The sequence below is a fragment of the Rhamphochromis longiceps genome, linkage group LG3 (genome assembly GCF_057381845.1).
Source record: "Rhamphochromis longiceps isolate RC_006_pf linkage group LG3, R_longiceps_female_GT1.1, whole genome shotgun sequence".
NCBI classification, from domain to species: domain Eukaryota; kingdom Metazoa; phylum Chordata; class Actinopteri; order Cichliformes; family Cichlidae; genus Rhamphochromis; species Rhamphochromis longiceps.
Window position 1 is genome coordinate 4,923,321 of NC_140559.1, and position 22,306 is coordinate 4,945,626.

Sequence of the window (22,306 nt, forward strand, 5' to 3'; positions counted from 1 at the left end):
TCAACGCACACACTTCACCCTTTAGCGTTCTCATGGCGTTCTCTACTACGTCCTCATTACAACACACAGGGCGCACTGCGCTATAGGGCGCGCCGTACTTTTTGAAGAAAACCTAAGACTTTTAAGTGCGCCTTATGGTTGTGAAAATACGGTAAATGGGTTGAAGCCAGTGCTGTCAAAGAAGCTATATCTCAGGTAGCAGCTGGTAAATTCGTCACTGACATTTTTGCTAGGCATGGTACACCCACTTACCTCATTTCTGACAGAGGGTCTCCTTTGTGAGTGAGCTTTTTGAACATGTTGTTTCTGCCTCAGACAAATGCTACTGAACGCGTCAACCGGACTCTGAAAACTGCAATCCGCGCTTATGTAGGTGATAAGCACACATCATGGGACAAGTTTCTCCCTCAAATTTGCTTTGCTCTGCGCACCGCCCCCCATGACAGTACAGGTATGACTCCTGCCATGATGCTTTATGGTCGTGAGTTAGACACCCCGCTTGACCTTATCACTCAGCCTTCTACAGTAGGTGTTGATGAACCGGGTGTGCCTTACCCTGAGACTCTGAGAGCCTCCCTGCAGGAAGCTCACGACCACGCCAAAGCAGCTTTGGACTATAGCCATGACAGACAAAAACATTACTATGACTTGAAACGTGGCATGTCGATGTCTCGTGTTGGTGACCTTGTGAGAGTTAAGACGCACCCCAGGTCAGACGCTCAGTCTAACTTTACTGCTAAACTTGCACCACTGTTTCAGGGACCATTGTGTGTATCTCAGAGACTCAGTGATGTTAATTTCAAATTCAAATTTTATTTGTCACGTACACAGTCATACACAGTACGATATGTAGTGAAATGCTTGGACAACTGCTCGTGACCTAAAGAAAACAAAAAAGGAAAAGGCTATGAATAAGATAGGAAATAAATATGAAAAATTAAAAAGGGTAAATTTAACTAGGAAGGAATAAAATATAAATTAAGGTTAAAAATGAAATAACTGTACAACACAAATTAGAATGAAGGGTAAATTTAACTGGGAGAATAAGATAAAATATATAAATTAAATTGAAAATAAAATAACTGTACAACAAAATACACAATATAGAACTATATAATAATGTATGAACAAAATACACAAGAAGTATAAATAAATATATACACAATAACAGCAGCAGTGATTTAAATGATGAAGTGAAAACAATGTCCAGAATGTCCAGTGTGTGTGTAAGAACTATATGTGTGGGTCAGGACTGTGTGGTGGTGTGATTGTGATTGAGAGACCGTATCGCCTGCGGGAAGAAGCTCCTCCTCAGTCTCTCTGTGTTGGTCTTCAGGGAGCGGAATCGCTTTCCTGACCTCAACAGAGAGAACAGTCTGTTGTTGGGATGGCTGAGGTCCTTCACGATCTTCCTGGCCTTGGTCCAGCACCGCCTGCTGTAGATTGAGTGCAGGTCAGGGAGCTCGGAGCGGATGGTGCGCTCAGCTGATCGCACAACCCTCTGTAGAGCTCGTCTGTCCTGCATGGTGCTGTTCCCGAACCAGGTTAAGATGTTTCCCGTCAGGATGCTCTCTATGGTGCACGAGTAAAAGTTCCTGAGCACCTTGGAGGGCAGTTGGAAGTCTCTCAAGCGTCTGAGATGGTAGAGACGCTGACGGGCCTTTTTCACAACGGTGTTGATGTGACAGGACCATGACAGGTCCTGCGTGATGTGAACTCCGAGGTATTTGAAGCTGTCCACTCTCTCCACTGGGCACTCGTTGATGACTCGTTCCTCTCCTGCTTAGTGCTGAAGTCCACTATCAGCTCCTTTGTCTTACTGACGTTTAGAAGGAGGTCCTCTGGCACCAGTTCTCCAGATTCCTAATCTCCTTCAGGTAGGCCGTCTCGTTGTTATCAGAGATCAGGCCCACCACGACGGTGTCGTCAGCAACCCTACAGGCTCACTTGGGTGGACTCCGGTGTGGATGCAGGTGTTTATCATGTTGTGAACATGCAACCGTTCCATACCTGGGACTCTCTCACTTCCAAAGAACATTCTGTTTCATTGCCTGCTGAGAGAGAGACCGCAGAGGGTCTGAACTCTGACTCTCAGGCCCACCCTGGCCCCCCTGCAGATACTGACATTGACTCTGAGCCATTCCCCTTTGATTTACCGGACATTGACTCTTCTTCTGGTGTGGGCGCTGTTCCAGAGAGTGTTTCACCCAGATCTGTCCAGCACCCAGCTGCTGGTGGACATTACAATCTCAGGCCCAGACGTTTCCCCAGAGTTACGTCTGGCTGGAGCAACAAAAGATGGACTAATGATTTTCACACAACCAGGCTTGATCTGAAGTGAAATGTTTTGGTTAAACCTGTTTGATGCTGTCTTGTTGCATTGCTACTTTGAGTCATGATATGTAGATGTTTCTGTTTGCTCTACTTAATCCAGTTTTATGGCTCTTTCGTGCGTTAAGGTTCATTCTTGGCATTTACTTAGAAAAAAAAAAAAGAACAAAAGAAAAAAGTGAAAAAAACTAAGAAAACTGATTTTCCACTGTACATATTCGTCTTATTTTCACCAATTTCATTTTTAAATGGTCTTTTGCCCTGTGTGTGTGCACCAATCTTAGCTGTAACCTCTATGTATAGGGTACTGTTAGGTGTGGTGTGTGCTTTTTCGGCTGTGTACGGCTGAGGACAGCCTTTTTCTCACCAGGGGGGGACTATGTAACAGTTGCTATTGTAATGCAGTGTATCACCACATGGCGGCGCCTCCTGTCTCACGACTGGTGTCACCCCCTTTTGGTTCTTCTTCGCACTCCTCCTGAAATGGATGCTCCCGTGTGTACGCGGACTAGTGTGCTCTTTAGTAATGTGTGGTAGAGGTAGCACTTTTATTTTTGATATTGTAAATAAATGAGTACTTTTTGGAAAGTCAGAAGCTGTTGCTCATTCGCTATCCACCTGCACACCTCCGCGGCTGGCTTCATCTCCACTGCACGTTACAATATGTTGATTTTTTTCGCCTACTCATATCATCATTTTTTTACTCCTGGTTCTGTATGTTCATGTTCTGTTCTTTTGTAAACTTCATCTGTTTGTATGTTGTATACTCATTGTGTTTCAATAAAGTTCGATTTAAAAAAGGTACGTTCTAAACGAAGCTTCAGACGTCACTGATCACGTGACTCTGGCCAAACGAATCAAGCCTCGACACGGTGCTTCTGAAGCAGCGCGTTGATCTTTCTGACACACGCACCGGAGCGTCAGCTTCAAGCGGACCATCACTACGTCTCACATCTAAAGGTGTCAAGGTAACTTTGAACTGAGTTCAGTCAATCTGGAGTTTTTCCAAGTTTTCTGTTGCTCTCTGTGAGAGAAGAGCGTTAAAGGCGGGGCTCTCTTCTATTGGTGTGCAAACCAATAGAATGCATCGTGGTGGGGGGGGGGGGGCATCACGGGCATTGGCAAGAAAAAAATAAAATAATCGGTCGTACCCATGCTTCCCCGACGTCATGCCAGCGCATATTGGGAAATTCGTAGGCACCGATCGGTTTTCTATCAGCCATTTGCTGGGAGTAAGGGCGCCCTCCGTTTGCGAGGTGCTGCTGGCGGCACAGGGAGGAGAGGGCGGGGCGGCGGGGAGTCTCTGGCTGGCTGGAGCGGCATCTAATAACCAACTCGCAAAACAAAATAAAAACAACACAACAAACAGATATTATGATACAGACTTATAATCTGCACCGATGTTTTTTCTAAATTCTATAAAGTGAGCGCGAGAGCCCTCGGTGCGCCTGCGCGCTGCTGAAGTCAAAGTAAACTTTATTGTCATCTCCGCTACAGACAGTCCAGCATATAGAGAGACGAGACGACGAGGCTGCAGTTACAGCGGTGCAAGTAAACAAACAACAAATATAAGAAGAGTAAGAAAATAAATCTACACTTTAGGACTCGGGGTAAAGGATCAATAACAATTTAATTTATAATTTACAGTTTGATGATTTAAAGTCTCACACAACCCGTCAAAAGGGGCGGGGCCGGCTGCTTCCAAGTAGAGCACATTTCATTTATAATGATGTAAATCCAAGCCCATCATGGATTCACGATCTGAATCCTGGGTTGTGTGAAATCCCAGAAATCAACCTTAGACAAAGTAAATCTGTGAACTAAGGTGTAGGTCTGTTAGGTTAATTGTGCTGATCCTCGGGTTGGGGGATTTGTGTTTGTACTGGAGCGCAAAATTCAAACCAATGGAAGATGGACAACAAAAGTTCAAAGCCATCAGGTGCTCAGGTTGGAAAAAAGAGAAAAGATGCAGGTAAGCAGACGTGTGATTGGATAATGGCAGCTCATCCTGAACCAATCAGACTAAACTCCAAACAATACATTATGTTACAGATTTTAATATTAATTAGTCATTGTTACTTGTTGATTTGTGCTTTTCTCATTGTGTGACGAATTATGACGACTGTTTGGTAGCTGTTATTGTCTCTCTCTCTCTCTTCATGTGTGTTTCTCTGGTGAAACAATAGTTTTGTGTTAATGTTAGGGCTGCACGATTTTGCATAAAATGAGAATCACGATTTTTTGGCTTAGAATTGAGATCATGATTCTCTCATAACAATAAATAAACATAAAACAACAAATGTCTCACGTTTTGTTGTTGCAGCAAAATGTTGTCCTGCTTGAAATTCCGTCTCCACCGTTGCTCGACGCTGCGTGTACAGAGCAGGTAGTGCAACAATAGAAAAATAGTTGCGGGACGGCACTGTGTAGCGTTTGTCTAGGGTGTTGATCGTTTTCCTAAATCCCTCGTTTTGCACAGTGTTGATGGAGCCATATCTTTGGTCAGGTGATAAGTGATAGCCTACGTGATGTCTTTGTGGCTGCGGGAGTTCGACGTGTATAGGGAAGCGCTGTATAAGGTTCCCGTTATTGATGTTTGGGTGGTTGACCGGGACGGATTTTCTCCTGTCACTTTCTCGTCATCCCTGACGTGCTCTCCGTTGTTGTTTCCCTGCTAATTTTAGCATCACACGGCACAGCTTCTGTATCACGTGGTATAAGGCTCCGCCCTTGTCATTTGTTGAGCAGGAAGAGTGAGCGCTTGTTTTCATGCAGAGTACGTCCCGGATCAAAATGTGAAGTTTTACAAATCACCACTTCTTTAGTTAATATCATTTCAGTCTCAGACAATCTCGTTTCTCTTACAGAGGTTGAATGCACCTTCTGCGGATGGCGGTACCACACAGTGTGCGTGGACTTCCCCTGCACAGAAGGCAACTACAAATGCTGTGAATGCTAAATAAACAGAAACAAATGATCCCTGTTGTCTTTGCTTGATGATTGGTTTGAGTCTTGACAATCCACATTGCTGGTGTTGCATCTTTCAAAGCCAGCAATGGCAGGTATCAGTGCTCAAAGCTTTTGTGTTTGTTTCCAACAAGTTGCCCACCTCGGGAAACAAAAATGTGTTCTTTTACTTGTCAGATGAACATATGAGACACTTTGACTCTTCAGTGCAGTGTGGAGCCTAACAAAGATCTGTTTTGTGTCCCAGCTGATCAGCAGGAGGAGGAGAGTCTGACGGAGCAGCAGAGGAACATTTTCAGCTACTTGGACTCAGCTCAGCCACTACAGAGGAAACAATGAGCTCAACACAGAAGGTGACAGACAGAGCAGGACCATATGACCAAAGATATTTATCACCATATACATTTGAACAGTTGCCATAACGATGTAGCTGACGATAGAATTGACACCAGACAAAATACTTTGCAGCTCCACAACTTTATTAAAAACCCATCAATGTATTTTCACTGAAACAAGCAGCTGTTGTTTATGTGCATTAAAGTTATATAAAAATGTAACAGTGCAAATGCAAATTCCTCGCTGACAGTTTAACCAAAAGGCGTTTCCAGTGGAAACTGGCCGACACATCCTGAGCATAACCATGTATAATATCCACTAAACTTCAGAAGAGGTTATACAGTCGTGGCCAAAAGGTTTGAGAATTGCATAAATATTGGAACCTGGAGAAGTTGCTGCTTAAGATTTTATAATAGCATTTTGCCTGCACTCCAGAATGTTATGAGGAGTGATCAGATGAACTGCATCGTCCTTCTTTTTATAATACAGATTTGTACTTTATTTCAAATTGAACCTTTAAAGGGGCATTTCTGGACTTTTAAACACCAGTAATGTACTTTTAAGGGAACATTCAAAAAAAATGTTCCTATAGGTACAAAAATGTTCTTATTTCGTATTTCTGAGAGTGTATCATGTAACACTATAGATCAACTTAGCTCAGAATATATAAAGCATATAAACAGTTACAGCAATATGATGCAACAAACACAGCAGCTACTGATCCAAAATACTCAAAGCTTCATAGAACTGAAACCAACATTTATTTTTAGCTCCATCCTGCTGCTGATACAGACTTTAGGTTTCTGAACATTAAACTTGTTGCTGCCTTTCATAGTGTGTAACTTGAAGGCCCTGAGTACTTTCTCCCACACTGAAAACACTGGGATGATCACATTATTTGAACATTACCTAATAAGACTGATTCAGCACAGACAGTTATGTTAGATTTGTATTGTTGATTGTTATTTATGCTTAGAAATATTTACTTATATATGCTTAGAGTTTTGTAATTAGTTGTAGATTGGTAGAGGTTTTGATCCTTGATAGTCTGCAAACTTTGTGTGTATTAGACAGCACTTTGGGAGCATGAGAGGTCATACCATGTCTTATTGTTTTATGGTAGGATTAACGTAGCTACGTCTGTTCTAGTCTAAGTGCTTTTCTGTTTAGATGAACTGCTGGACTTCCTCACCGGGGGGGGGGTCTAGTCTACCCTCTTCCTGACCAAGGATGTTTGACCCTTTGATCAGCAGTCCACACACACACACACACACACACACACACACACACACACACACACACACACACAGGCAAGGTACTCTTTGTTTGTATGTAGACGTCATATGTTAATGAACTTATGCATATTCATGTAACCTCAATAAAAGAACAGTGGTACGGGAGAACGGACGAGAGCTACTGGGGTCAAGCGAAGGAACGGCGCTCTGTCTGGTTCTCTCCCGTGCACGAGTAACATGAAGAAGTTTGCCTACTTGCGTCTTGCTTGCAGTGTAATTATATTGTCTTAACGTTCCAGCGAATAGGTTTATGCTACAAACCTATCAAGTTATGTTAAACTTTCCTAGCAGTCCTTCACAAACAGGGAACAGTCTGTCTATTCTCTCCATCTGTCAGCTGCTGCTGGCTCTTCCTCCTCCTCTTCCTCACACACTGCTGAGTTTGTCCTGGTGGATCATCAGGGCTGCAAAGCCTCACAGATGATGTGCAGCAGTGGCTCCCTCAGTCTGTCCTCACTCTGGACACTTGCAGTCGTCACACATGGAAATCAAATGTGTGATAAGCTGCAGGATTCAAACACAAGTGTAACTTATAAACACATGTTCATACTTTTATTCCACAATCAGAGAGAAAGAAACAGAGAGAGAGTGCAGGACAGACAGACAGGTGACAGTCTCAGGTGTACACACTGCTACACAACAGCACCAGAGAAGCAGGATTTAGTGTTTGTGTTATTACGAGTGTAAACAAGAAGAGTTCCAGATGGTGCAGTGGACACATGTGTGACTGCTGTGATTAAAGCATCTTTCTTTCAGCTTAACGAGTGAACCGTCAGCTCGTTCAAACACACGTTAAAGTGCGTTTGGCTCGACACCACTGAACAGAGGCAGCAATATAACACAGCTAACATTAACAGTGCAGTGAATCCTGCTTGTGCCGTGATGTTCAGGACTGCAAACCGAGCAGCATCACTGACTTTCAGCTTGTTGTGTTTGTGGATATATGACTGACTTTAATTATCCACAAAATCATCACATTCTCTGTCAGATTAAGGTCGACTATCCGGTTGTTCAGTGATGACGCGACGAATCCTACTTCCGGGCCTAAAGTAGTCTGCGTTTAATATAGCTTTTTTGTTGTTAACATGTTTAATGTTATGTATTTTCTTCTATTTGATCTCAAAATCTCCTAAAACAGTCAGTGATCACTGCTGACCTCCCTCGGCTTTTATTACCGCTAATCATTTATTTAAGCTCAGGTTTTAAAACCTTAGGATGTAACTACAGCCCAGCCCATGCAGCAGTATATGAATGACTAACCTCGTGTTGTGGATGGATTATCTCAGTTGTTCTCCTGGCTGAAGTTTGGTCCTTTTACAGCATCCTGCCATGCGATTACATTTGTTCCTGACCACCGAGAACACTCACATAAACTTTTATCGAGTGGAAAAAAAGTTAGCTTGTTTATATTATGCTAACATAGCTGTGTCGCTAGCGGTCACGTAGCACATCATTATATACCAGCTAGCCCAACTTCAGTAACCCTACAAACGTCACTGCTGTTTAGTTTTCTGTCTTCATTTATGTTGGAAGTGATAGCAGAGCTGTAGGTTTGAATTTGTTTCCAAAACCCCGCAGTCAGGACATGCTATATTGTATTTAGATAGAAGCTAGCGAGCTAACTCCCTGCTAACTTCTAACTCCGTTAAATGTCATAAATTCCGTTTTCATGGATGCCTGGATGTTAAACTCAGTTGTTACACCTGGTAGGGCAGAACGCTGATCATTTTATTAAAGATGAAAGACTTTAGACAGTTTTTCAACTCTCAGTAATGCCATAGTGATCGTTTGATATATGGACCTGCAGCGGAGTTTAGACCCAGACACGGCTAGTGACGTCAGACTGAACAACCGGATTGAATGGCGTATATTTTAAAGGCTTTAAAACCAAGTTAACGCTGAAAGTACAAACATCACTAATGTCACATAACTCTGCCGACAAGGCATAGCTATGGCTATGAAATGCTCTTTGTGTATCACTTCTTCATTATGAAAGATGTCATTAATGCACTAGTAATGTCTCATCTGGAGTATTGTTCAATCATTTGGTCAGCAGCTAATAAGACAGATCTTAACAGACTTCAGTTAGTCCAGAATAAGGCGTCCAGATTAGTGTGAAGATGTTCATACTATACTAATATTGATCAAATGCATAATAACCTTTCTTGGCTTCCTGTACAGGCTAAAATATTCTATGGCTTACTTGTAGTTCTAAAGAAAGCAATTCTGTTAAACACACCACATTTATTCTGCTCAGCTGCAGTATCCAGATGAAATACATCATCATATTACACAGTTTTCAACAAGCTGCAATTTAGTAAATGCTCGAGTTAAAAGTAACGTTTTGTAAAACTGTTACATTTAGAGCAACTTTTAAGTGGAATAAGTTGCCTTAAAAAATTAGAGAATTATTCAAAACTTCAATGAACACTTAAAAGCCGATTTACAGAGCTTTTAGTTGTTGTAAATATTGTAAGACATGATTTGTTTTTGAAATTTGTGTAATGTGCCTCAATGTTATTGATATTATTATTATTATTATTATTGATTGCTTATATTTGAACAATTGTGAAACCTCACTGTGGATGTAAGAGTGAAATTATGTGGATATCTTGAATCCACTTTATTGTGTAATATTTTATGTGAGTATTTGATGGAAGACGAGCAACATCTGTTGTGGAAGCTAACGGGGTTCCTTTAGAATAAACAAACATAGGATTTATTATCACTGAATAATTCTGTATAAATCTATACAAATTATAGAAATATGTAATAGGAAACAACAAAATAATCTAAATTATAAAATAATGTGTGTGTGTGTGTGTGTGTGTGTGTGTGTGTGTGTGTGTGTGTGTGCGCATGATTTTAGTGTTTGAACAGTCATGAATTATCTTTAACAGCAGGTTGGATGTAATGTGTTAGAACTACCAGCAGGTGGGGATAAGAGACCTTTAAGGTGTTTGGTGCCACGCTCCACCTTCAGGTTTAAAACTAGTGTTAATGGAGTTTGAAGGTTGAGTTTGTTCCACGACTGCATTTCACTCACTGCCTCTGTTTGTATCTCTGTCACTGCAGGACCAACATGGAGCCAGAAGTCAGCGCTCTCAGGAGGCCGACAAACCTCACAGAAGAAAGGGAGAGAAAAAACACACCTGTGACGAGTGTGGGAAGGCTTTTACTGAGAAGGCTAAACTAAAACAGCATCAGGTCATCCACACTGGAGAGAGACCGTTCAGCTGTGACTTGTGTGGAAAGTCTTTTTCCTTCAAGCGTTCCCTAAAAAGACACCAACTCATCCACAGTGGAGTTAAAGCGTACAGCTGTGATCAGTGTGGCAGAGCTTTTACTCACAGTAGCCACTTACAGAGTCATCTAGTTACCCACTCTAAAATTAAGGCATACAGCTGTGACGAGTGTGGGAAGGGTTTTACTGTGAGGGCTAAACTAAAACAGCATCAGGTCATCCACACTGGAGAGAGACCGTTCAGCTGTGACTTGTGTGGAAATTCTTTTTCCAGGAAGGGTTCCCTAAAAAAACACCAACTCATCCACAGTGGAGTTAAAGCGTACAGCTGTGATCAGTGTGGCAGAGCTTTTACTCACAGTAGCCACTTACAGAGTCATCTAGTTACCCACTCTGGAATTAAGGCATACAGCTGTGACGAGTGTGGGATGGAGTTTACTCTGAAGGCTTCACTAAAACAGCATCAGGTCATCCACACTGGAGAGAGACCGTTCAGCTGTGACTTGTGTGGAAAGTCTTTTTCCTTGAAGCGTTCCCTAAAAACACACCAACTCATCCACAGTGGAGTTAAAGCGTACAGCTGTGATCAGTGTGACAGAGCTTTTACTCACAGTAGCCACTTACAGAAGCATCTAGTTACTCACTCTGGAATTAAGCCATACAGCTGTGACATCTGTGGAAAAACTTTCAGCCAGAGAGGGAGCCGAAATACACACCTACGCATTCACACCAGACATGATGTGTACTGCTGTGAACAGTGTGGCAAATACTTTACAACAGACGCACAGTTACAACGACACATGTTTACCCACACTGAGGAGAGACCTTATCAATGTGACCTGTGTGAGAAGACTTTTAAATCTCCACATGACCTGAGACTACACCAACAGATCCACACCAGAAAGAGACTCTACAAGTGCAGCTACTGTGAGGTATGTATTTATATTGTTATCTTGTCATTTTAGCCTGACTGTTTGGAACAACTCTGCTCATTAAACTGTGTTAGCATGTTAGCAATTCTACTGCATGGAAAAGCAGCTCTGAGTGATTATTCAGATTTTCCTTTCAGTTATGATTTTAGTATTACTGTAGTATTATGGTGGTAGTATTGTAGTTATTGCAGACCAGTAAACTGAGTGTGTTAACTGAAACAGTCAAATGTAGTTGGACGTCTGCAGAGATGCTCTTTATTTCAGGCGACGTTCAGGATACAAATGTTGAAGGACTGACTTACACTGTCTTTGTGTCTTTGTTTAGAAGCAGAGCGACATAGATGGATCCAGTTCTCAACCCTGTCATCACTGTGGTGGTGGGAAAGACTTTCATTGTGACCTCTGTGGAAAAACTTTCAGTCGGCAAAAGACCCTAAAAGTACATCAACGTAGACACACTGGAGACAAACTGAAATACTGCAAAGAATGTGGGAGAAGCTTCACCACACCAAGTGATTTAAAACGACATGAACTGATTCACAGTGGGGTTAAAAAGCACCTCTGTGATCAGTGTGGGTCATCCTTCACCACTGCAGGTCAGCTTAAATCACACAAACGAGTCCACACAGGAGAGAAACCACACAAGTGCAGACACTGTGAGAGAAGCTTCTCACAATCAGGTAGTCGTAACATTCATGAACGTGCACACATGGAAGGAAACTACAGCTGTGACCAGTGTGACAAGAGCTTCAGGAATCTCAGTTCATACTCTGCACACAAACGATCCCATGTTACTAATAAACTGTTTCACTGTTACCAATGTGCCCAAACATTCACCTCATTGTCTGCTCTGTGCAAACATCAGCGCGATCACTCAGGGCTGAAATCACTCCCATCACTGGATCACAGTGAATCTGAAGACACAGAAAGATCATCTGGTTTCCTCTGGTCAGACTCAAAAAGATTGAGATCAGGCTCCACAGAGTTCAGATAGAATCATCTAAACTTGTGTTGAACTGAACTGGTTGCTGGGCTGAACTTCTACATAATACAGATCTACATGGGATCTTCTTTTCTGTTGTTTTACTGAGTCAGTTTTGTCGTTTTTTCTCTGTCCTGGTTTTGCTCGTCTGTAAATGATTGAAACTCAGTCAAATAGTTCATTGTTCTCCAGCTTTACGTTTTGGAAACTCATGTTTAACCTTTAAAACTCTGACATGTTTTAGCACACAAGGCTTCATCGTTCACTCATGATTGGACCATGAGAACAAAGGTTTTTAGTTCTTTCAAAGAGAGTCTTGGAGATGTTTGATGTTTCTGTTTTTCTGAAACCACCTGAAAGAAAAACTATTTTTCTTGCTTTATGTAGTGTGGAAGTTTTTAATGTTTCTTCATCTGTGATGTTCTTGAATGTGTTCACGTGAAGATGGTACAAATAAACTGTCCTTTCAGCTTTAGCTCCTAATTTATTCATTATTTATGGATGTAGCACAGCAGCCGTCTCTTGATTAACACATGGAGGGCTCGGGATCTGATGGTGTCGTCTCCCTAATTTGCCCACTCAGTAAATCTCACTCATGGCCAAGAAATTGAAATAAACCTTGTTTCCCTGCTGGATAGTGATCCACTGTAACTCTGCTCCTCCTTCCTGTTTAGGATTTCTGTGGCTGAAGTAAAATTCCCGCCATCCATCACTTATCCCAGCTAACCCAAAGTGAAATAAAGTTTTGCTGGTCTTAAAAAAGCATTACAATAATGGGCATTACCAATGCAAACTGAATGATACAGAAGATGAAAGAAGAGACTTTGATCAGTTAATAAAGCTCATGATCTGGATTCATTGTGGCTGCTACACAGATACTTCTGGGTCACTTCTCTCAGTTAGGAACCTTCCTCACCAAACTGACTGTTGGACCACACCCCTGGTTTCATGAGAAATTGTTTCAGCCATGATTTCTCTTCCTGTATTTCAGAGTAAAGACTGAAGTGACAAATGGAAGCATGTTTAAAAAACACAATGTGAGAGAGACGTTGAGGTCCTTAGAAGTTACCCTGGGTTTTTCTGTCACCCTGCTAGATGTTACACACCTTGTTATTGTACTGATTTCTACTGCTGGACTACTCCTGCGGAGAGTAACAATACTCTTACTAATTAGCTCCCTTTCACACCTTTGGGGATATTTATTTTTGTGTTTGCAGCGCTGTGAGCCAGAACAGCGAGAGAAAAATCTGCAACAGCGACGAGCCGAATGCTTACGTGAATCGCAGCAGCTGCACATGTGCTATGCTGAATTAGAGGATATCTTTGCTCTGGATTTCTATTTCTACTTTTTCATTTCTATATGATTCTTCTTGCATCTAAACAAAGATGATTCAATTTGCTAAATGTTGATGGCTCTTCGTGCTCAGGTGTAAATGAGACGTAATATTTGCTCTTGGTTTGGTTCTCCTGTACAGAACCTTGCAGTACAACAGAAACCTAAAAACATTATTTGTAGTTGTTATTCTTAGTTGTTCTGCTGCCTAAATACCACAGGGTCTGATTATGAAGTTATTGAGCTGCACATACTTTACGACCTGCTTAAGTTCGAGGTCACAGCGTCTGTAGAGCAGCTGGAACATAATGAAGTCTACAAGGTTAAAGTTTTCTCTTCAGTTATTGTTCTTTCTGCTGCTTGGTTTGATGGATCTGAGAGCTTTTGTTTTTATTATTGTTATTATAATTATCATTAATATTTTACTCTCTAGAAGCTTTAAAATAGTGTTTGTGTTTGAAAACATTGATTTAAGAATTGAACAGAAACATCTGTCCTTCTGAAAATCGCCCAAAGGCACGGAGACAAAGTCAAAGGATGCAACCTGTAACTTTCTCTTCCTTCATGTCAGGACCACCATCCATGATTTCATGTGGGAGTGACCCCCCACAGAGGGACAAAAGGACCCCCTGATGATCCTCTAATCGCCTGAGCCAAGGTGTGAAACTGGGTGTGGGCTCCAATCAGCCAGAGTTTCGGGTGTGTTCATTGTGAAATCTGGCCGCACCTTATCATGCGAATTCCTGAGGTCAGATGGCCCAGGATGTGAGTGGGCGTTAAGGCGTCTGGGAAGGGATCTCAAAACTGGATTATAGATGGCAGAGAGTTGGTGTCGTAAACCCCGCCTCTGTTCAAAGATGGTCGCTCACAGTGGACATAGATGCTTCTTTCACTCCTCTTTCAAACCATCTGTCCTCTCTGTCCAAAATGTGAACATTGGCATTCTCGAAAGAGTGTCCTTTATCCTTAAGATGCAGATGGACTGCTGAGTCTTGTCCTGTGGAGGTGGCTCTTCTATGTTGTGCCATGCGCTTGTGAAGTGGCTGTTTGGTCTCTCCGATGTAGAGGTCTGGGCATTCCTCACTGCACTGTACAGCATACACCACGTTGTTAAGTTTGTGTTTTGGCGTTTTGTCTTTCGGGTGAACCAGTTTGTGTCTGAGTGTGTTGCTGGGTCTGAAATGCACTGGGATGTCATGCTTGGAGAAAACTCTCCTGAGTTTTTCTGATACACCGGCTACATAGGGGATGACAATGTTGTTGCGTCTGTCTTTCTTATCCTCCCTCGCTGGTGTCTGATCTTCTTTTCTGTGCCTCTTTGCTGACTTTAAGTCAGCAAAGAGGCTCCTTTGACTACGATGACCTGGATGACTGAGAACCTTCACAGACACTTGTGGTCAAATAATGTGTCAATCACCTGTGAATCAAACTGTGTGTGGCTCAGTTCATGTCACAGTGTTGTTTAGTATATCTTCACTTGTCTCACTCTCCTTCTGTTCTGTCCATCAGGACGATCCTCAGCGCTTACACAGATCCTCCATCGATGTTGTAACTGTTGGCATGATGACATTGTATATAATTTGGATTATTTCTTTATCTTGTCAAGATCTATGTCATGATTGTAAATTGTTTAAGCTGTACATTACTGTTTGTTTTTTGTAGTCAACGTTTTGGTGCTTTGTGCTTTTATTTTGAAAGTCAAGTTCGCTTACAAGTTGCGCTAGAATAAAGGTTTTTAGTGGTTTTATTATAAAGGTTTTATTATTATATAATAATGATAATAATAATATCAATAACATTGAGGCACATTGTGTGGAGGAGGTTCAGTCATATCCTGATCATCCAGACAGATTTGATGTTTATCCTCAGCTGCTGTGTAGAAATGGTCTGACTGGTCGCTGTTACTGGGAGGTCGAGTGGAGAGGAAGCGTTTATATATCAGTGAGTTACAGAAGCATCAGAAGGAAAAGGAGGCAGTGATGACTGTGTGTTTGGAAACAATGATCAGTCCTGGAGTCTGTTCTGCTCTGATGATGGTCCTGATTCTGTCAGGCACAATAACAGATCAACATCCATCTCCTCCTCCTCCTCCTCCTCCTCCTCCTCTGTCTCTAACAGAGCAGCAGTGTATGTGGACTGTCCTGCTGGCACTCTGTCCTTCTACAGAGTCTCCTCTGACACTCTGATCCACCTCCACACCTTCAACACCACATTCACTCAAACTCTTTATCCTGGGTTTATGTTTCCCTGGTCTCCTGGTTCCTCAGTGTCCCTGTGCTGAGTGGAGTGTAAAGAGTGTCTCCTGTTACAGAAACACTCTGACTGTTGAACAGATAGTTCAGTCTGTACATGTCTGTCTCTTTCACTCACAAACACGTTTTCAGATTCATGGATTCAATCAGTTGATGTTTGAAACTCTTCTAAATGATTCCTTGTAAACTTCTTCAGTCACAAACAAACAGGAAGTGATGTCACATGTGTTCCTGTCCACACAGCAGAATGAGTCTATTGCTGACAGTGATGTACAAACAGAGTGAGCATTTCTGAGGCCCAAAATAAACTAAGTAGTTCACTGAATGAACAATGGACTGTGAGCTCAGTTCCTTCATCATTAGTATGGATTATATATGTATATGTATTATATTAGTATCATATATATCAGGTGCTGCTGCTTTCAGTCATTGTGCAAATGTGCTGTTTGTAAGGTTGTAAAGCTGCAGTCAGCTGAGACTGAAGAAGTCACCTGATCAGTGAGCAAACGTTTCTGAAAAGGTCCAGATGAACAGAATCAACCTTTTGGGATCAGCCAGCAATGCAGCATCATTGTTGTTCAGCTTCAGAGGTTTGCAGGAATGAACTGATGACCAGAAACAGCTGCAAAGTCCAAGAAAATACCAGCTGGAGTTCAGCTGCATTTGAAGAAGTCAAAGAAAAGTAAGGATGGCAAAGGGCGACGTTTTCTTCCAAAGAGCTGCAAACATGGTCGACGCCTCATTAGAAGAATCATCTGGACATTTGTGAGGAACTCTAACCAAGAAAGCAACGTCACACAGATCCAACAGACAGTTTCCATGACTGCAAGTGTTGAGTGAAAAAATGCTACATTGCATTATTGCATCCTCTCACCACAGGAGGCGCTGTTGGCACCACTGATTGCTGATCAGCTGTTCTCTGATGATCTGATTGATACTGTGAATAACGGGACTCACTGAACTCTGTGACACAGTGAAGATTACAGAGTTTAACTTCAACATCTGACTGACGTCACACAGACAGAAGGATGAACCAGTGAGGCACAGAACACAGTTACTGGAGATACTGGATCAGCTCCATGTGAACCTCTGATGGAGAAGCTGCTGAGCCAGAGAAACATCAGGACATGACAGCAGCTGCACTTATCTAACAACATGTATCAGAGCTGATCTATGTTAGAGGATCTATCACAGCAGCTGAAGCCAAAGTCCAACACTGGATACCAGCTGAGCCTGTGCTGAGTGTAGTGTTACAGGAAAAGGGCAGAAACACTGGTAGCTCCCAGTGATGCTGACTGGGGCACAGAGCTGAATGATGCAGCATCAGGACACTGTTTCAGTCTGACTGACAGAGAAACCTGTAGCTGTATCTACATGTGAGGCAGAGGCCACACAAGCAGCTTTCTATGTTTCACAGTGACTGAGATCTTCAGTGGAGGTGGACATTGTGACCAGGAGATATTTTATTTTGTATTCTTATGATCACAGTTAGAATCAGAAGTATCAATCATTAATCATTTACCATTGTTGAATCTGTTGACAGTATAATCTTTTAATTATATCTGTGTTACTCTGAGCAAATATTAATGCACACTGACTGTTTATATAAAGTTGTTGCACTTTAGTGCAGTCACACCAGTCAGACCCACCAGTCCTGTTGGGCCCGGCCCGCCTGCGTGTAGTTCTGCACGTACGCCGGCCTGTAATCACATGCACGCACTTATGTAACACACACGCACGTTCACCTACACACTTAGTAATAATAGGAGGGTCGTCTGAGGACAGTTTTCTGATAGATACACTTTCACAAAATGCACAATGTACTACACACTTGTTTTTCTCTAACAACTGGCAGTTGATGTCCACATTAGGTAAACTCTCTGAACAGGCCCAAACTGTTATCATTTCCAGTAAGGTCTGACTGTGTGACGTCATCATGGCTTATATAAGGAGGGGGAGCTGTCCACTCTTTGGAGATCTGTGGCTGTACGCTTGTCTTCCCATGCTTCTGTCTTAGAAGTGTGTAATAAAATCACTATGTTTGTCACCTACACGGACTCGGCTGTTTTTCCTTCTTACCCAAACTGAACCAGACGCAACAACTTGGTGCCGAAACTCCGGTTGGGGAGGAAGGGAGCTTGCAGCTATCGTGTGGGTGACAAACAGGGGCGGAGGCCAGCAGCCTATCTGAGTGACGCCAGGCGACATAAGAAAAGGTGAGTGCCACCTGTTGATTTTTATCCAAAGGCGCTATATTGGAAGTTAAAACTAAATTTAATTAAATAATATTCACTCGGTCTGGGTTTCTGGCGTTGGTCCATAGTGATCTTGACTAATTAGTTTTAAAATAGGGCATAGTAGTCTGACTAAATTCATTGCTGTTCATTTTGGGGGTGAATTTTGAGTTAAGAAGTTATGTGTTTAAGTTAATACGGTTTAAGGTGTGTGGAAACAAATAAATACGGTTTAAGAGGTTTAAATGTGGGTTGACTGGGAATGCCAGCCAGTCAATCGGTAGTGTAGGGATAATTTGGTTTTAATTGGGTAGCAGAGACGGTCTCGGGCTTCAGATAAATGAAACTGGATGGCAGGGGTCCAACAGTGAGGCGTTTAAAACAAGTAAATTCGTTTAGGACTGAGAAGCTAGGCTCTCTAAGAATGCAGTTGTTCAGCAGGTGGCGCTGACACCTGACCGCGGACGCGTGGTTAGGCTTTTGCCCGGTTTTGGCCTCCCGCTGGGGACTTGGGACTCCCGGTTAATTGGCCAGGTAATCTATGAGTGATTGCCTTCTACTGCATTGATTGATTAAGAAGGTTAGACCTGGCTGCATCCTATCTAAACGTTGGGCACACTGAGCTTTAAGTAAAGCCAAAAGCGTGAACTGTGATGTGTCACGTGGCCGGTGGAGCTCCGTGTTTTCCTGGCGGGGAAGTAGTTTTAAAAGTAATTAGAATTTAGTAATTTGACCGTTCTTCAAGGCGGCGTACTTGAAACGGTAATTGATCAGCAAGAGCCGGGCTCTGGGCTGAAAGATGCTTTTAAATTAGTCAAAGATTTAGGAACACCAGCAGAGAAATAGAGAAGTGAGATAAAGTTGTTCTGGCATATGGTGTTTTCTTAGGAATTCGAGCGCTATCGGGAGGGCGTTCCCGAGGCGTGTATTGACCAGCAAGGCTAGGCCTGGGCTATAGGTGCTTTTAAATTAGTCAAAAAGTTAGGTGTAACCTCTTGTGGCATATGACGTCTATGCGGGCCCGTGTGTATATAGATTATAAATTACCGGTGTGTGTAAATAAGTTGTATAAATCTGTTAGATCTGAAACTCCGGCTAAAGACTTCATCTCTAGTAAAAATCTTTTCTCTTCTCTCCCTCTTTCTCTCAGTTGGGATTCTGTGTGTGTATGTGTGCTGGAGAAAAATAAAAAAGGAAAAGGGTCTCTCTCTGTCTCTGTGAGAGAAAAAAGGTGGGGGCCGAGTGAGCCCGCGGGGCCGAGTGGGTCCGCGGGAGCGAGCGTGTATGCTGTATGAGGAAGAAGGGAGTGGGAAGGAGCGAGTGAAAAGAGTAACCGAGTATTTGGTGATTTTTTATTATTTCAGAGGCTCTGGGTAAGAGTTTTGACTATATTGATTTAATTCTGTGGTTTTGGAGTTGGCGACTTTAGCTGTGAGAGTTGTGAAAAGAGCAGGTTTTTCTTTTGTTGTGATGTTAAGTATAAATTCAATAGACTGTGAGTAATTGGTGTTTTTCTGCCTATTGTGCTGCGTGGAAGACACAGAAGTGTAGAAATGTTTGTGGTTTATCTTTGTTTGACGTTTTATATAGAGTTGGTTGATTCAGGGTGATTTCTCCCGTTTAAGGGAGGAGTTGCATTGTGGTTATGTTAAAGCTTTGCTGTAGGGGTATGAGTGTGAATTTGTGCTGCCTTCGCATGTTTAAATGGATGCATAGAAGTTTGTGAGTGAGAAATTGTTATGGTGGGGTTTAAAGTAGTAAAGAGTCAAACAACGCCCACTGTTTTAAAAAGGCCCAAAACATCATGAAAGACACCTCACATCCTGGCCACTCCCTGTTCGAACTGTTGCCCTAAGACAGACGGTACAGGGCAATCAGAGCAAGGACTAATAGACTCAAACACAGCTGTTATCCAACTGCAATAACACATCTGAATACTACAAAATGTCCACCATGCCACTCTTGTGTTAATCTATGCATGGTCTGAAGCATGACTGTGGGAATACTTAGTATGTTAAGTATTCTATCTATTTTATTTATTGAATTTTATTGTTTTGTTTATATTTTGATATTGCTAGGGATGATGCAATGATCGGGGACCATTCTTAATTTCGTTGGTCTCATGACAATGACAATAAAGTTTTTGATTTTGATTCTGATTCTGAAATCAACCCTCCTCAAGAGTTCAATAATTTAGGCAGTTATGTTTATACAAATACTAAATGTATGTTTAGTGTCTTCATACAGGTGTTTTTTCTTAACCTGGAAACCTGAGTACGGCAGCAGAAGACGGGCCAAGCTTTGGCTAAAAATTCACGGCTGGACACCAGAGTTGTCCCCACCCCTCCCGGAAAAAAAAAAAAAAAAAAAAAAAAGAGGGAATGTAGTTTTAGGCAGGTTTTTCTCGCTGAACTGCTCTGGGTGCTGTGTCCCTGAATCTCACCAGTGTTAACCTCTGGCGGAAGACATGGAGAAAAGGAAAAGATGTTCCTGGTAAATGACCGAAACAAATAAAACCACACACAACCAGAGAAAGGTATGAGAAGTGTGAGGAATAGACACATGTGCGTGTTAGAGAAATGCCTCATTTGAGAAAAAGTTAAATTAACCCATACACTGCATTTCGTTGCCCTGTACCTGTGCATGTGCAATGACAATAAAGTGGAATTCTATTCCATTCTATATACAGACGTACCCATACATGCAATGAAGAAACAGCTTACATACATGTGCACGTACATGGAAGATTAAAGTAGCGACACTTAACATACACCTGTTTTTAAATGATATAGTTTATCCACTACTGACAAATAGACTCTCTGGGTTGCAGGACGACAACTTAACGTGAAAAGACAAAGACACTGGTCTGATGATTAAGTGAGGATACGACAAATTTAGTGGTTAAATTGGGATATGTTTTTGTTGATTGTTTGAGACAAATGACTACTGAATGGGAGAAAATTCCTTTTTAGGTTTCTAAACAGGATCTAAGAATTTTAACACGTACCTGTGTTGTCCTGTCAACTTGGGGGGTTATGAGTTGATTATGTGGTGAGAAAAAACAAAAAGGGGGGAAAGGAGACCTCGTTGTTTCTCGCCTCTCTGGATAACACAGCCAACACAACACAGCCAACACAACATCATTTTCCTGTTCGCCTGTTTTGTTTGTTTTTGTTTTTTCTGAAAGCCGAAGCTGACCTGGACTCCTACCCTCCCCTCTACCATCGTTGCCCTCTCCGCGACCATCTTTGACCCTTTGACCCCTGAAGGCCACAGCAGCTGGACTCACAACAACAACTTGAGGATGTCAATAGTGCTGCAAAAAAGCGATCTCATGCAGTAGAGACGGAGAGCACTAAACCTAAAGCCCGTTTCACTACACGGGGGAAATTCCCAGGCTGCGTCAGCTGACAGAGCTGTGACGAGACGCGCATTAAGCCCGGAGGAAAAGGGAGGGTGAGCAAAAGAATGCTGACCTCTGAGAAGAGCCGAACAGCAGAGCTTCAGAAGGCCGTGGAGCAAAGGAAAGACAACATAAATAGACTCTGATCTGACGTGGAAGGAAAAGACTCTGAGGTTTTTGCCCTCAGTAAGAGCTTAAGGCATCAGAGCAGAAACTGAGCATGGCTCCGGAGGAGCTGGCTGCTAATGGAACTCATCAGTCAGATGTGGAGTTTCACGTACAGGACTTGAAATCAGGCGGAAGCTTGCTGGAGCAGGAGGTCGTCAGTAAACCCTGAAAGAGCTACAGAAGCAAAAGGGTCAAGTTACAAGGAGAAGATGCAGGCAGCTGCAACAACGGATGAAAACAGACCCTAAGAGGAGGGGAGGACCCTAGGCCATGCTTCAGGCCGCTGGTTTACCTAAACTACAGAACAGGAAGGTGATGAACACAAACATACACCAACACACGAACACACACTTCTGCATGCGCCTACTTAGAATGAAGAGAAACACACACATGAACACTTATGCACTCGTTGAGGGAGTGAAAACTGATACATACCCATGCACTAAAATCAAAATGTTGATTTAATTTACTAAGAAGTGACACACAATGCTCCAGCTGCTGCAATGAAGAATGCTTTACTGACAAAGGCTCAATGCTGCACACAACAAAGTCAAATATAGAATATGCTATAATAATAAGCCCAGAGGGCATTTGTGTGGTCTGGGGAGCAGAGTCCAGAGCGGTTTGGTTATGAAAACGATGCCTGTGCGAGATATCTGGGGCTTAAGGCCTCGACTTAATTGTTTACTGTACACTAAAAAGAAAAGAAAACACTCTGAGCAGTGGTGCAGAGTGAAAACGAGGAATTAACAGTGTGAGTCTTATTTCAGAGCGCCACGTCATTGTGATGGAGATTTAATAAAGGAGGAACACACGGACAAAGAAGAAG

General features: G+C 42.4%; 1 protein-coding gene across 6 annotated transcripts in view; it reads left to right on the top strand.

The window, feature by feature from the left end:
• The window catches only part of LOC146672607 (uncharacterized), a 54,826-nt gene that overhangs the window by 7,934 nt on the left and 24,586 nt on the right, over positions 1 to 22,306 (top strand). For 2 of the 6 annotated variants that reach the window (XM_085401292.1, XM_085401297.1), the window contains exons 2-4: positions 5,199 to 5,264; positions 5,546 to 5,651; positions 10,005 to 11,105. In XM_085401292.1, the coding sequence (XP_085257418.1) occupies positions 5,634 to 5,651; positions 10,005 to 11,105 (1,119 nt within the window). In that variant the 5' untranslated portion in view covers positions 5,199 to 5,264; positions 5,546 to 5,633. Of the gene's footprint in view, positions 1 to 1,630; positions 3,300 to 5,198; positions 5,280 to 5,545; positions 5,652 to 10,004; positions 11,106 to 11,430; positions 12,826 to 22,306 lie in introns of those variants that run through there. The other 4 variants (XM_085401298.1, XM_085401294.1, XM_085401296.1 and 1 more) reach the window with 4 other exon arrangements.